The sequence below is a fragment of the Vespa mandarinia genome, chromosome 2 (assembly GCF_050613455.1).
Source record: "Vespa mandarinia isolate Hongniang chromosome 2, ASM5061345v1, whole genome shotgun sequence".
In the NCBI taxonomy this organism is placed as follows: Eukaryota; Metazoa; Arthropoda; class Insecta; order Hymenoptera; family Vespidae; genus Vespa; species Vespa mandarinia.
The window spans coordinates 1255001-1272500 of NC_140811.1; the positions used below are offsets into that span (position 1 = coordinate 1255001).

The window sequence follows — 17500 nt, forward strand, 5'->3', positions numbered from 1 at the left end:
AATCGATATTAGAACTATATCATACATCGATAGGATTCAGAGTGATCCTGTTATAAGTGAAATGCAGTTGGTAAACTGTTAGAATTGAATCTGCGTAGGATAGATCGAAGCTTTGGCAAACCACGCATGAAACACCTGCTATTGATGTTTGCCTTTCGCCCTTTCTCGAAACTATGACAAACGTCCAAAAGGGAGTAGGTATAAGGGTCTAAAGTACTCCACTTGATTCTACCATTGGATCGATAGATAGTACCTACATATGTATGCAGATGCATAATACTTATTACGTAAAACGATATAATTGTATATGAAATTTTACATTTATTCTTTTTTCTTTTTTTTTTTTTTTACTTTCTTTACTTTCCTTTTTTTTCTTATAATTTTTTTTTTTTTTAGAATTTTCAACTCCAAGTTCTTTGATTCCCGTTCTGGATTTTTTTTTTGTTGATATTCTTCGAAAGAAATCTTTGAAAAATCAAAATGAATGGAACTCTTCGTTGAATTTAACGAAATATAAAAATACGACTAGAGCAAGTTTGAATCGTTAGAAAGAAATGAAGAGAAAGAGAGAGAGGGAGAGAGAGAGAGAGAGAGAGAGATGCAACGATGTGAACAACTGGCCAGTCGCACGAAGCAGCTACGTGGATAATTCATACGGGTCTGTAGGTCGTTGATATCGTCACGTGAGTCTCTAAGTCTATGGAAGTCAATGAACGTGAAACTACGTGCAATTTTTATCCGCAAGCCACGTTGATTCTATCGGAACTTACATATTACTCTTAAGTCTGTTTCTCTACATAGGCTACTATTTATCTGTTATATATCTGTAGGAAGTACCGCGAGGAGAAAAAAAAAGAGAGAGAGAGAGAGAAAAAAAAGAAACAGGATAAAATAAATAAGAAGAAAGAAGAAAACAATATTAATTAAACTCGACGATTAATGAATGTCTTGTCGTGGAAATGAAAAAGTGAAAAAAAGAAGAGAAAAAGAAATAGAAGGAAGGAAAAATAAGATATGAATTTATAGACGTGAAATTAATTATTATACGAACAATGATAAAATTACCATGCATTCGCCGTTAATACAGACGTCACGGCCATCGAGATAACATCTCGTGCCATCCTCAACTTTGTCGGCTAACTGGACAACTATTGTCTCATCGGAATCAAATTGTAGAGCATCTTGGGCATCGCTAGTAAGTGTCATCTTCTCGTTTGACCCTAGCTCCTGTTGTTGTTGGTATTGGTGCTGATGTTGATGTTGCTGCTGTTGCTGCTGTTGCTGTTGCTGTTGCTGTTGCTGTTGCAATCGACCGACATTATTCCCAAGCGATTGCTCCCCACGACAGATCAAAGAACAGGGCCGTGCTGGATCGTAATGTGGATACCATTTTAACAATTGTCCACTGTACGGTACATCATCGAATGCCGCGCATTGTTCCGCACGAAAATCACTTGGCTTTTCGCATGGCTGAAATCACAAAGAAATATATCGTCCGTCAATTCTTTTTTCTTTTTTTTTTTTTTTTTTTTCATTTCTTTCCTTTTCTTTCCCCATCCCCTAACCCTCTCCATCCTGATAATATTGTCTTTTTTTCTTTTTTTTTTTTTTATCTTTCGATCGCAATTTAATTTCAAAACGAAATAAGATCCATTTATATATATATATAGAAGGGAGATATTAAAGATCGTCGGGCTATACGATTCCTTGAGAAAATCTAGAAGGAATCATTTATGGTTAATATAATATGATTTCGTTCGAGATATAACGATTGATGAACGTTTTCTTCTCGCTTAAATTGGATCGTCAAACTTTCACCTCCCCCCCCCTCTTACTCCCCTACCCCCCCCCCCGTCGAAGCGTTTCTTTTCCACGCTCTTTAAATTTTCTATTACCAGAGTTATCTATCGTCTGGTGATTTCGAACCAAGTGGAATCGATCGTGACTACCGAGGAAAAGCAAGCACAGATATAGAGACAAAGATAAAGATAGAGAAAGAGAGAAAGAGAGAGAGAGAGAGAGAGAAGATTAAAAAAAAATTATCTCTAAAAAAATTATCTCGAGGGAAAAAAAGAGAGAGGATAAAAATATTATTTATCTCTGGTTTACAATAATAATAATAATAATAATAATAATAATAATAATAATAATAATAATAATAATAATAAAAAGCGATGGTAGTAATGAACGAAGGAGTCCATTCTTGCGTATCTTTTTTATTTTTTATTTTGTCCTTTTTATTTCTTTTTTTATTTCTTTTCTTTTTTTTTTGTGAATGAGTGAAAACTCCTTAAGGTCCATGAACCGAAGTGCGAAAAACTATTTTGAAAATTGCTGCCAGCGGACAGGGATCGAGCTTGGCTCGGCCATTGTTTCGGAAGAAAGAAAGTCGTTCGTTTCTTTTTTTTTCTTCTTTTGCAACAGAGAGAGAGAGAGAGAAAGAGAGAGAAAGGGAGAGAGAGAGAGAAAGAGAGAATAAAAGAAAAAGAGAGAGAAAGAGAGAGAGAGAGAAAGAGAGAGAGAGAAAGAGAGAGAGAGAGAGAGACGAAGAACTTGCATACAGACGAACGAGGACCGAGTCAATCTCGTAGAAATGAGAAAGGTCTTGTCGACAGGTGGTGGTAGGTTTTTGAAAGGCTCGGATGGGGCCATTATGTAGATTTTAGAACACGTATTTCCGCGACTCGCTCGAATCGTTTCTTTATGGAGGTAGTACGGCAAACTTCGATGGTGATTGCTTGATGTAATCGTGTATGTTACTTTCCATGCCCGCATATCGGTCACTCCTATAACTCGAAGACTATTTTGAATTCTACAGAGATTGATTTTTTATTACATTTGTCTGAAGTCTAACGTTTTCCAAAAATAATATTATATTAATTCTATAAATAATATAATATTATAATTATATGAATAGGATGGTATCTATTTTTTTCCCCTTTTTTTTTTTTCTTTTTTCTTTAAGAAAAACGATGCCAACATGTTCTATAATACAAGTAAAAATGTTTTATATATGTGTGTGTGTGTGTGTGTGTGTGTGTGTGTGCGCGCGTATGTGTGTATGTACTTTATATGATGAGAAATATTTTATAGAAATATCTGAACATTTTAATTATTTATAAATGAATGAAAAAAATGCCTTTTAATATACAGAATATAATTAAGATAATAACAGAGATGAACTACGATTATATATATATATATATATATATATATATATATATATATATATATATATGTATAAAATATGTCTAATAATTTTTATTTCTTTTTCCTTTGAATATTAAATATATTAAATTATTATATTAAAATTAATATAATACTTACAACGTTTTATATATATTTCATCAGAATATTCGTAAAGATAATCATGAAAATCATTCAAAGTTTGAAGGTTATTTAACGGTAAGGGAATTTTAACGAGGCTCTAACGTACCCTCATCAAGAGAAGAGAGGGAAAAGAGTGTTTACATTTCGAGAAAGTTTAACTACGTAGCTTAGGAGGAACATATTTGTCCAGTTACAATGGTCAAGTTATTATCGATGTCTTAATAATAAATACAAAGTCCGCAATATTGCTGCTATAATTCACGTTCATGGTTTATTGTTATTTCGTTGACATTAGAAGATTTACTATTTATTCAACAAATACATTGCGATATTTATACAACGTTGAAATAATAAACCCTTTTGTATGTTTCTAAAATAATAGATGAGAAATTTTCTTCTCATCTATTCGCTCGGAACAAGTTTGTTGTACGATAATAAAGAGGCTTAGAGAAACAGAGAGAGAGAGAGAGAGAGAGAGAGAGAGAGAGAGAGAGAGAGAGAGAGATAAAACGAGAGAGAGAGAGAGAGAGAGAGAGAGAGAGGGAGAGAAAAAGAAAGAAAGAGAAGGGTTCATTAATTATCACGATAATGAAGGAAAATTTAGAAGAAAATCGGAATAGCTCGAGGCCACAGTTTCGATCGTTTCGAAGGTTTTTCCTAGACGAAACTTTGGAGAGGGTCGATTTTCTCTTCTTTTACGCGTACTGCAAAACTCTTACTCCCCAATGTAACTTTTCGAAAGTAAAACGTTCGTTATTAAAGTTGGCGCAAAACCACCATCCTTATATTCGTTCGGTCCTCTTAGGTGAACATCGTTTAGTACTTTCCTACTTTTACCTTACCAAAGAAATTAGAGTTTCGTTAAGATGGTAACAAAACGACGATTAGCCCCGAAACACGGTTCGCTATTCCTTATTCCATGTCTTCTTCTTCTTCTTCTTCTTCTTCTTCTTCTTTTTATTTCACCATTTATTGAGAGTCAATTTGGCAGTTGCCAATTTTTCTTTTTTTTCTTTTTTTTTTTTTTTTACATTTTTATGGTTATAACGAAATTACGTTTTTTCTTTTGTTCTTTTCTTTTTTGTTTTTCGTCTCTTTTTATTTTTTTTTTTTCATTTTTTTGTTTTCTCTCATTCGTTCGTTCGTTCAAACCAAATTTTCAAATATATTTACGCGAAAGGGTATTCGTTTTATCTACTCTTTTATCTTTCTCTTTTTCCATTCTATTATTTTTTGTTTCTATTTATTTCCTTTTTTCTCTTCTCTTTCTTTCTTTCTTTTTTTTTTTTTTTTTTCTTTTTTTTTTCCACCAACGAAACGAGTACGTTGACGAAAACTATTTCAATCTCTGGTACGAGCGTAGAGTGAAAATCGAGTCAATGTGAAAGTTACTACTCTTTCTATCTCTCTCTCTCTCTCTCTCTCTCTCTCTCTCTCTCTCTCTCTTTCTCTCTTTAACGGGATGGAACGATACACGACGTTTAGTTATGCATATAAACGCGTAACCGGATGAATCTATGGAAAACGCCAACTATTTTCGACAAAGCCGAGCGCGCTAAGCACTTACGTCCATTCATCGAAATACCGTAATTCGAGTTTTAAACTCTACTCGATAAACGATTTACTCTCGTCCAACGTACCTCGGTTGAATAATTTTGGATCTGCATAAAATATACGCCTGCTAACGATGTACGAGTTATGTTCATATATCTGAATATACATATATACATACATACATACATACATACATACATACATACATACATACATACATACATACATACATACAGACATACATACATACATACAGACATACATACATACATACATACATACATACATACATACATATATATATATATATATATATATATATATATATATATATATATATATTTCATCCTGTGTCTATCATTTTAACAAGTCAACTTTCAAACACGTATATACCTAATACGAACTACAAATTTGAAATAATGGTCTCTGGATGGTTTGTCCATAATCGTTTAATCGAACCAATCGATATAATAATAATATTAATTATTAATTCGACCGGATATGAAAGAAAATTATAAAAAGGAAAAACAAATGGAAATTTTCCAATGAATTAACAATATTGATTTCGAGTCTATTCACGATTACGTTGCAAATAGAACGAACCCTCACGGCCGAAAATTGATGATGTTGAAGCGAACCGATGGAAAGATTCTATGAGTTATACAAAAAAAACGAAAAGTGTGTGGGTGCTTGTTCGTGTGTGTTTGTGTGAAAGACAGAGAGAGAGAGAGAGAGAGAGAGAGAGAGAGAGAGAGAGATAGGAAGGAAGAAAGTGCTTCCGGTATAGAAGACCAAAAGAAGCTTTCTCGTCCTTTTTACAGGCTCATTTTCAACGCTGAAAGGTAGTCCTGATTCACTATGGCGATCCATCACCGTTCTCTCTCTCTTTCTGTCCTTTTCTCTCTCTCTCTCTCTCTCTCTCTCTCTTTCTCTCTTTCTATCTATCTCATTCTTTCTTTTTTTCACAACATGCAAAATCCTACTTACGAGACACCTGTTACATATACCGTAGCGTCTTAAGTCGACAAGAAAACTTAATTATTCCAGTACGTCAAAGGAAAAATTTCCATTACTTGGTCTTTGGACCGGAAATTTTTTATGTCTACGATTTTTCTAACACGATTATTCGAATTAAAAATTATTTTAAACGTTAAACGCGAACGATAAAAAGAAAGATGGAAAGAAAGAGGGAAAAAGAAAAAAAAAGACAATTTTCATATCTTATAATAAATATTTCATGTCGGACAGTTAAATATATAGATAGATAGGTAGATAGATAGATAGATAGATAGAGAGAGAGAGAGAGAGAGAGAGAGAGAGAGAGAGAGAGAGAAGATAACTTAATTAGGTCAAGTTTAAATTTAAGAAGGTACAGTTTCGTAGATAAAGTTTTATAAAGTGCAGTTACTCTCGTTTGCTATCATTAGGTATTTTCAGAACAAGCCAGAGATTTCTCGTGCTTAAGAATACGGAAGTAGTAGTGTAACTCTTCCGGGGAGGCATTTGAATCTTTAATCGTTTGAAATTATTCATCAGAATAAGTATTTCAAGTAGGTGTGATCTATCGTATAGATAAATAGGGTAAATTCTTACATATAAATGTACGCACACACACATACTTACTGTATATATGTAAATAGGTGTACGTATATATGTGTATATGTTTGTACATTTTATGGATAATTTCACTTGTGGATTAAAATGATCATGTAACTTGACAGCTTTGAGGAAAGAAAAGAGACAGATGGAGATAGAGATAGAGATAGAAAAAAAAAGAGAAGAAAAGAGTGAAGATAATATCGTAGAGTTTATATTGTAGCAGTGAAGGAAGAAACTATGCGAAACGCCGAAACCTGTTAGGAACCCGCACAGAAGCCGCAATGCAGAGTTTAGCCGCTCCTTAACGAGGAATCTCAACTACTCATTAGACGAAAGCGTTTCCGGATAGGAGCAAGTGGTGTGTTAGCTTGGGGATATCTGGCGGGCATTTAGTAGACGTTTCAGCCGATTAAGGGTTGGACTCGGACGACCTAAAACAATGGATGATACTCTCTCAACGACACCACCATAACTTCCTGTATTCTACCTTCCGACTTTCCAATGTTTCTCTCTACATCTCACAAATCTAATCCTTCATCGTGTTTATTAATAGTATATTTCACAGATACGAGTTTATTCCTATCGAATTGAAATCATACGTTATTACAATGATATTATTGATATAAATTGAAAGAAGAAAATTTGTACGCATATATATATATATATATATATATATGTGTGTGTGTGTGTGTGTATTTTGTAAACAAATAGACGAGCTTGTAATCAGTAATAATTCGAGGAATTTAAAACTCGTCCATTCGTGTTTGAATATAAACGACAATGATAATGGAGAATCGACATGACGTATAAGAGATCGAATAAAATAGACAAGGTCGTACGAAATGATATATCATCGGACACGACGTCGAGTTTGTTCATTTTAGTCCTGTAGTAGTTATGTATGTATGAATGTACGTGTGAGATAGATACGTAACTATCTATCTATATATGTATATATATATATATATATCTGGTGTATGTGAAAAGAAGGCTGTTTACTGAAATAGCACGTGAATAGGTTGGCTTCCTCGTGTAGTTTCGTACCATGAAATAAAGGGAAAGAATACGTGTAACCCACGAATACACAGGTACATCTCGCGTTGAGAGGAAATCGGACCACGTCTTGGACGACCGAGAAGAAACGCATGGAAGAAAGAAAGAGAGAGAGAGAGAGAGAGAGAGAGAGAGAGAGAGAGAGAGAGAAAAGAGAAGACCATTTTCTTCGTTCGTAGAGCAAGTGACGTCTAGCCGTCTTTCGGTATAAAGGAAAACACATTCGTGGTGTTCCCTTTTTCAGCATCGCGTCGAGGGCTACGATAACACGATCCTTTCGCGAAGCATTCAGAAAGGAGACCGAGAAGCTAGCCTTTTGCAGAAGTAAAAGAAAAAGAAGAAGATGGAAGGGGAGGAAGAGGTAGAGATGGAAGGTAGAAGGTGAAGGAGGAACTAGTACTACATCATTGATAGAAAGAGTATGGAATGCTTGTAAAAATATCGTTTCTCGTGTTCGGACGGTAAGAGCCTTCGTAGATAACTCCATTTTGTTCAGTTTCGACGATCACTCGGTAAACGCTATCAAATGTTTGATATTCTTTATTCTTTACGTATGTTCTTTCAATTTAATTTCACATGCTTTTCTTCTAAGGTAACTATTGAGACAACAAATGTTTTTTTCATTTTTCTTTTCCTTTTTTTTTTTTTCTTTCCTCCTCCTCTTCTTCTTCATCCTCTTCTTCTTCATCCTCTTCTTCTTCTTCTCCCATTTTTTTTTCGTTTCTTTCTTTCTTTCCTTCTCTTCTCTTCTCTTCTTTTCTCTTTCTTTAACCTCTTCCCCAAATAACTGAAATAGTTTTGAAAAGAAATATTTTTCGAATCTTTTTCCCCTTTCTTTTCTTTTCTTCTCTCTCTCTCTCTCATTCTCTCTCATTCTCTCTCATTCTCTCTCACTTTCTATGGTGAGAATGTTCTTTCTGAGAAAATATAATATAAAATATTATCAAAGCGTTAGTGGAATTGAGATTCAATCGAAGCGTATAAATGAAGAAGAAAAGAATGAACGAAGCACGTAGTGTCTCGATTATCCGTATTTACGAAAAATTCCGTCCACGTTAACGCTCGATAACTTTCGTAACGGATTACGCGAGCGTAAAAGTTTCTCTCGAAGAACTAAATCGTTGTAACAATGTATTAACTAACTACAACTTAAGAATCGTCGATACAGTCAAATGAATTCTTCTCTAACATATTCGTCAAGAAATTTGATTTTTTTTTTTTTTTTTTTTTTGTGAATTTCGATATTATCTATCAGAGAATAATTCAAATATTATTCTATTCCATTTAATTATTAATCATTTTAGAATAATAATATTCTTTCGTTATCGTAAATTTTTTTTTTCTTTTTATAATTCAGTATAATTTTAAATGTCGTTCGAAAAGTTTGGGAAAAATTACGAGGAAGAAAGTATGTGTGTGTGTGTGTGTGTGTGTGTGTGTGTAGATATATGTACAAATAAATATATAAATGTATTAAGATTGGTCAATGAGTAATGGAGGAATTTTTAATACAATCAATGACGATCCAAAAGTTTCTAGGAGATTTTCAAAATCAAAATTATTGCTTCTGGAGATTTGTTTGAGCCTAACTTTGTGAAAAAGTTCTTGGTAGTTTATCGTTCTGGGGAAAAAAAAAAAAAGAAAAAAAGAAAAAAGAGAGAAAAAACTATCGAGTAAAACTCGAAAGTATGAGGAAGAAGGAAGAAGGAGGAAATAATCGATTGATTTTCTTCAAAAATTAATTGGAAATATATTTGATGGAAATATATTAAGTTATTAGAAATTTTTGTTAGAATTTAAAGGAAACATTTAATTTATGTTAAAATTTAAAAGAAACATTTAATTTATGTTAGAATTTAAAGGAAACATTTTATCTAATTATCAATGATATCGACGACGAGACTAATTCTTTTTCTCTTTTTTTACATCCTTTTTCCTATTTTAAGATATGGCGATATGCAAAGGAACGTTTGATTTCTTTTGATTTCCACTTTGAGCTTATTTTGCTCTTTTTTTCGAATAGTTCCAAGACTCGTCAAAGATAAATTGCTATCTAGGCCAAGCGCTCTAGACCCATTCATGATCTCAGCAGGCTACTTTTTTCTTTTTTCTTGCTTTTTTTTTTCTTTTCGACGCGTTTGACATAACTCTGATGTTTTGGAATATGCGCCTAGTTAACATAAAAACGATCTCATCATTGTATAACTATATATATATATATATATATATATATATATATATATCTGTATATATAATTTTTACGTACGTACAACTAAAGAGAGAGAGAGAGAGAGAGAAAGAGAGACACATAAGTACATAGCTGTTTACTCGTAAAAAAGAAAAGAAGGTTCTTAACCACAAGAGAGCATTGAATGAAATAGAAAAGTTCTTTAACATAAAATTCTTTAATATTAAAGTTCTTTAATATAAAATTCTTTCGAAAAAATGATGGCAGAATCATGAATAAGAATGATATACAAATTAGGTTAATTATTCGTTTCACGTAGAGCATGATATTCCGATTGATCGATCTAATTCGATATCGTTTGAATATCGGGACCTTTGACGTTTCAACCGTTACGTCATTTCTGCGCTTGCATAATACACGAGAGTGATCGAGAGAGAAAGAGAGAGAGAGAGAGAGAGAGAGAGAGAGAGAGAGAGAATGTGTATGTGTGTGTGTGTGTGTATAGGTGTCCCTTTAACGTTGTCTTACACGAACGAGAGAACCACGATGCTTTTCGTTGACTCTATACATATGTACATACATCTCATAGAGCGAGCCTGTTTGCAAGATAATCGCCCTTGGTATATACGTTGATTGCCAAACAAAATTTGTACAGGAGAGATACTGTCAACTATTAATATGTTAGATAATATCACGAACGAAATGAAATTATCGTAGATTTTTTTTTGAATTTAGATTTTATAAGAAAGATAAAAAAGGAAGAAGAGAAAATTATTAACATTTTTAAATATCGTCCATATATAATATCGATTATCTTAATACGATCTTTTATACGTAACGTGAAAAACAATAACATTCGTTGTTTTCTTTTAACGCATATATATATATATATATATATATATATCTTTTTGTTAATTAAATTATTACATCGGATTGCTCATTATAATACTTCATACGTAATATCGAGATCATGAATAAACTAAGTTTAATTAGCCAATGAACGTTGGTATATCAAACGTAACGAAGGTTCAAGGTATACCTAAATATTATACATATAACGAGTTTAATACAACGTATGTATTAAGAGATAGAGATAGAAATGGATAGATAGAGAGATAGATATATATATATATATATAGAGAGAGAGAGAGAGAGAAAGAGAGAGAAAGATAGAAAGAGATGAAAACAAGCCGCAAACCTACACAGCCTGGGGAAATCGTTCGGTCTAGATTTACATTGCTGATGATTGTTTACCGAACAACATTTACCCGTGTTCTCTTGGTGATAATCGATGAAAATCGAATGATCCTTCGGCTTTCACCGAATGTTTAGGTTAAATGGGAGAATCACTACCATCTGCCCCTCCCTCCCTCCCACTCCTCCATCCCTTCTACGAATTTACCATTATGCTTACAGAGAAAACGACGTATTTATTCGCGTATAAACAATAGACTTATTATCGATCATTAAGTTTGACTCAAATGAAATCGTTTGGAGAATCGAACCGATCGTTTTCGTACGATTTGTACCGAGTTACTATTTTCTCTCTCTCTCTCTCTCTCTCTCTCTCTCTCTTTTTCTTTGGTTTTTTTGTCTTTCTCTTTTTTCTGCCTGGCTTTTTCTTTTTTTCGTTGGCTTTTTCTTGATTATCTTTTTCGTTTTCTTTTTACTTCTTCTTCTACTTCTTCATCTTTTACTTTTCGTTTAAATGAGTCATCGTTCTATTCGTCGATCTGCCATAAATAAATGCCGAGAGTATAAGATATTTTTCTAATACGACGAAAATTTGCATTTCATAAGAAGATATCTTTTCGACGATCGTTATACGGCGCTATTAATCTACCTTTCAAGATGTTTACTGCCATAAGACACGTGATGCCGTTACGTGACCGAATATTATTCATTGGATTTTTCATGAAATTTAGATACTTTAAGAATTCAATTCTTTCATATCGAAAATATGAATACATGGATTGACAGATGGAAACGTTTGTTTTATCGTTCGTCGCTTTGATTCAATATCGATTGGTATATTATATTTTTATTCGTCTTATTTCTTTCTTTCTTTCTTTTTTTATTTTTTTATTTTTTTTTTCGTTTCTTTTATCTTTTTGCCTCCATTAAGAATTTCAAAGGAAAATTTTTTTTCTCTCCTGTTTCTTTTTTTTTTCTTTCTTTCTTTTCTTTTTTTTTTTGCTTTTTTTTCTCCCATCACGAAAACTATACTCAACGATTAAAGAAGAAGAATCGTATTCTTTGATTTACGTTCGTTTAAACAAATTAAATGAGCATTTAAACCAATTGAATATTCGTGTAATTTAATCGACGACGATAATGTTCAAATGTACGACCTTGAAATCTAATCGAAGTACATACGTTCGCAAATCTTTTCCGTGACCGAGTGAACGGATTTGCGATTACGCGACATGCGATTGGTCGGTTGAAAATCGTTAAACCGTGCTAAAACAAAAAGATATATAAAGAGTTTTTTGACGTTTAAGTGTTCTTTAAGAAAAATCTAATAACGAAATAAAATGTAATATATGAGAAAGTAAAAAAGAAGAAAAAAGAAAAAAAAGAAAAAAAAGAGAAAAATACTTTCGATAAAACATTCGTCGCGAATACGTAAAAAAGAAAATGTAATGAAAAATTGAAATGAAAAAGTAATTATTGAGGATTTTATGTTGTACATGATAAAATGTAAGAAAGAAAAAAGGAGAAAGAGAAAGAAAAGGAAAGAAAAAAAGAGAGAGAGAGAGAAAAGAAAACGTATGAGATTTGTTTTTCATATATAAAAAATTATTACTATTATTATTTTTATATAATATAAATTTCATTCGTTATTTCTTTTTCCTTCCTTTTTTTCCCCTCTATACGCTACGTAAAAATCTCGATAATTAATTTTTCATTACAATTAATTTTTCTTTTTTAATATATATATATATATATATATATATATATATATATATATATGTGTGTGTGTGTGTACGTATAAATTTCTTTTTATTTCCAGAAATTATATATCTTTTCAATTTGTGACCTACTATAATATTATATTGGTAATAGTTGGTAATACGGAATACATCTATTATCGATCTCTACTCGTAAGTATATACGGTGGTTATGCGAACTCGAGGATAACGGATTTGGCAAGGGTTCATATCGTCGTAGCATCGCTGCACCGAATGCTGCGACCCGAATATCCGCAGCAGCAACCTGGCATTAGATTTTTATTGCACCTAGCCTTGCACCGAATTGAGTTCTACTAGTTTATTGTTCTTCTAACCACCGAACGTTATCGATGAATACAAACATATATACACGGACATACACGCATACACACATAAATGCAGACATTTTGTTATTCGATAAAAATCCAATATTTTTCTTCATTTTTTTTTTCTCGATTTTTTTTTGTCTTTTTGTTTTTTTTTTCTTTTTTTTTTCTTTTTCGTTTTTCTTTTTTAACACCCTTCCCGAATACACTCGAAAATATTGTCAGCGACATCGATGGAGTCGATCAATCGAACACACATTGTCCTTCATATTCTCGAATACTTTTACTACTCTCTACGATGCGCGTCGTAGCTTGTAGTCCCTTTGAAAAGAAAAGAAAAGAAAAAAAAAAAAAAAGAAAGAAAGAAATAAAATAAAAAAATAAAAAGAAAAAACTCTGTTAGACTTATCGCGGTATAAAAATGCTATTCGAGGCTACTATAACTGCTGTTGAAACGATTGTATTCCCTCTTCTTACGTATCTTTTTATACGTACGTACGTATGTATGTATGGATGCATGCATGCATGCATGCATATGTATTACGTACATGTATGTGTATATACATGTGTAATATTATCATGGTTATTCACGCTCGAGAGATCCATTTAAGAACTTAACTCGATGTACCATCGCTTTTAGTATATAAGAACGAGACACGAATTATTAGTTAGAGTTTCTCCATTTTCTCATGTCATTTTCTTTTTCATTATTTTCCTTTTCTTTTCTATAATCCATTTCATAGATCAAGTATAAAAGTAGACTTTTTCATTGTTACATTTTTTTTTCTCCGTTCTCATATTTTGTTTTTTTTGTTTTCAGGATACATCGTTGTCACAATTAAAAAAAAAAAAGTATTCATATATTTTAATTTACGGAAGAAAAAGAGAGAGAGAGAGAGTGAGAGAGAGAGAGAGAGAGAGAGAGAGCAAAAAAAAAGAAAAAAGAAAATAAATAAATAAAATAAAAACTACATACAGTTTACGTACGATTATAAAATATACGTATTTATCGAAAATATAAAATTTTTATGATTGTGCGATAACGTTAATTAATGTGCACGATTTAAATATATTTGCGAACAATGTCGAAGTTTAAGGATCGTCTCACGAGCTAAGAAAGCGTATATATACGTATTCCTATAACTTTGAAATTTTAATCCCACGTGTACCCTTTAAGAAGCTTAGAACAATTTAAAGGTAAGCCTTGTCGGCTTTAAATTATCCGAACTTACCGAGCATTTTCACACAGGGTTTCTCTCGTGTCTTTATTAGTAACAATGAAATATGTTGAATAATGCGATAACGTTTGTAAACGAGGGAAATAAAAAAGACGTGCGTATCGAATCGCGTTATATTTACACTTCCAAAACGAAATTATAATCAATCACATTTATGTTCTTCGATTGAAACGTGAAATCGTTTGCTTTATTTAAAATTTAATCATCGTTTAGTTAGTTAGTGCGCGCGCGCGCGCGCTTTCTTCGAACGAACAAACGATTTCTTAATGAGCATAAATGATTAAACGAATCGTATTGGGATGAAAGAAAGAAAAAAAAAAAAAAAAAAAAAAAAGAAAAAAAAGAAAAAATCGTAATATTCGCGAACTCGCTACTTTCGCGATTTATTTGAAGCCATATTGCATTTACAATGACGTAAGAAAAAAGAAAAAAGGAGGGGAAAAAAAAAAGAAAGAAAAGGAAAAAAAGGAAAAAAGAACAAAAAGAAAGGCAAGCAAATATTTTAGATTCGCAAATATCGTCGCGATCGAGAGCGTCTTGCAAAATTCTAGCAAATACGAGTGGTTTTATTTTTCTTTTCTTTTTTTTCTTTTTTTTTTTTTTTTCGAAGTAGTAAGAGAGAGAAAGAGAGAGAGAGAGAGAGAGAGAGAGAGAGAAAGAGAGACATAGAAAGATGACAAAGGAAAGCGACGTGCCCGAAAACGTCCTTTTGTCGTCGTAAAACGTTCTAGAGAGGCTTTATATCGGCCGGAAGGCGGCAGGCGGCATTGGTGGTGGAGGATGAAGTTGAAGGAAGAGAAGGAGGAGGTGGAGGAGGAGGAGGAGGAGGAGGAGGATGAAGAGGAGAACGTGTATGCCTTACGAGTGAGAACTATGAGAATCCGAAGCGAAACGCGTCCCTGCAAAGCTTTATCGCGGCTACCACGGCGAAATTTTCGTAGCAGCTCGCAAATGAATTTCCTCTGTTTTCTCTGAGAGCAAAATGGAAGGGAACAGCCGGTCGCCGCACTCGTGAAATACACACTGAACCATTACCAGTGTTAACAGAGTGCACTGAAAATCTACAAGATAGAAAGAGATAGAAAGAAAAGAGGAAGAGGAAGAGACAGAAAGTGAGAGAGAGAGAGAGAGAGAGAGAGAGAGACAAGGAGAAAGGAAGAGAGAGAAAGAAAGAGAGAAGACAAAGTGAAGCGAGAGACAAAGAAGAGGTGAAAGGACAAGAATAGAAAAAGAGACAGAGAGAGAGAGAGAGAGAGAGAGAGAGATGAATCTGGATTCACTGCACGTCTCCCCGTTTCGTTATGCTAATGGCGTTGTGTTCCCTTTTCTTGCCGCTCATTTCATTTCCCGTGATTCTTCCCTTTCCCTCTAGCTACTATATATATATATATATATATATATATATATATATATATATATATATATTTCTCTTTTTCTGTATTCTCTCTTCTCTTTGCTAACTCTCACGTTCCGATTCTCTTACTACCCTCAAGTTGAAAGGATCTCGCGTGGAATCTGCGATACTGAATTTACTGACTATCTCAACGACGAACTGCCAACAGAACCCAAAATCGAAATGGTTCGTTGCACTGTTTCCTTATTGCTCTGATAATAATATCGATACTTTTGGGAATCCTAAGATAGATAAGAGGGAATCGATATGACGAATATTTACATTGAAAGAACGTGTGTGTATATATATATATATTTTTTTTTCTCTCTCTTTCTTCTTTTCGGAATTTTATCCATATTTTTTATGAAAGCTAAGGTACATTCAGTTTTATATGTATGCATATATATATATATATACACGCACGAGTGTAGAAGTTTTTACGAAAGATTCTTATGTGTGGATAAACGAGTGAAATACTATTAGAGAAAATTTGTTAGGCGAATCACGGAGGAAACGGTTCGTTCGTTCATTCGTTCGTTCATTCATTCGTATCCACGTACGAACGTATATATATATATATATATATATACACGCACATATATGTAGAAGAAAAGAAAAAATTGTGAACGAAGTCGAGTCTCGTTATAAGAAAATGAGAGCAAACGAGATGGTTTCTCTTATGAACGAAAAGTTCCGAGATTTTTTCTTTCTCTCTTTCTCTTTCTCTCTCTCTCTCTCTTTCTCTCTTTCATTCTTTCTTTCTTTCCTTCTTGTTTTTTGTTCCTTCCTTTTCCCGTTTTCTCTTTTTTCTTTGCTCGAAGAAAAAAAAAAAAGGATAAAATCATTCGTCCTCACACTTTACTAGTACTATTATTAAAAAATAATTTTTTTGAAACAAACGGATAGAAGGGAAAAAGTGGAATAGAAGAAAGAGATGAAGGAAGGAAAGAGGGAAAAGAAGAAGAAAAAAAGAAAGGAAAAAGAAAAAAGAAAAAAAAAAGATAGAAGTAAAACAAGCGCGTGGGAGGGGCCGAAAGAGAAAAGGAAAAAAAATGAATAAAATGTTTGCGAGAAATGTCCGTATAAAAGCACTTTCCCGTCTTCGTCCTCTTCCTTCTCCTCCTCCTCCTCCTCCTTCATTGCTTAACATTCTGGTACTACATATTCTGGGTACAGGAAGAAAAGAAAAAGGAAAGATAAAAAAGAAAAAAAGAAAAAAACAAGAAAAAAAAAAAAGAAAAAAGAAAAAGGAAAGGACCAAATGAATTTCTGTCTCCAAGTACTTGCGCGTTAACGAACTTTTTTTTTTTTTCTTCCTCTCCCTCCCAACCTACCACTTACCCTCCCTTTACTATGCTACAAATCGGAGGGTGGAGAAAAGCAGAAAAAACAAGAAAAAGAAAAACAGTAAAAAAAGAAAGAGTGAAAAAACGAGAAACGGAAAAAAAAGAAAGAGAGAGAGAGAGAGTGAGAGAGAGACTGGGGGAGGGGGGAAAAAAAAACTAAATTGCATGAAACGAATAGCCGGGAATTGGTTTGCGAGAGGCGTGTCGCAACTTCACGATTATTCTTCGTTTATAACGAGCTGACAATTTACAATCCCTTTGTCCGCGAATACGTGAGTGGAGAACATAGGCAAAGCTGTGGCATATGTAGGAAAAAGAAAGAGAGAGAGAGAGAGAGAGAGAGAGAGAGACAGAGAGAGGGTGTAAGCAAGAACGAGAAGCAAGGACGAAGATAGCGAAGAGAGGATTGGAGAAGAATGAGAACATCCGCTATGCCATGGACGTAAATTCCTTCCGGTTGGATTTTAACATTAAATTTATCGTCTCATGGTTAAATTATTGTCCTTCGTAAAGAGTTCTCTT

General features: G+C 33.2%; 1 protein-coding gene across 6 annotated transcripts in view; it reads right to left on the bottom strand.

Annotated features, from left to right (window-relative positions):
• The window catches only part of nolo (ADAMTS-like no long nerve cord), a 188606-nt gene that overhangs the window by 31946 nt on the left and 139160 nt on the right, over positions 1 to 17500 (bottom strand). For all 6 annotated transcript variants that reach the window (XM_035888047.2, XM_085664516.1, XM_035888049.2 and 3 more), the window contains one exon: positions 1066 to 1470. In XM_035888047.2, coding sequence (XP_035743940.2) covers positions 1066 to 1470 — 405 coding nt within the window. The remainder of the gene's footprint in view (positions 1 to 1065; positions 1471 to 17500) is intronic.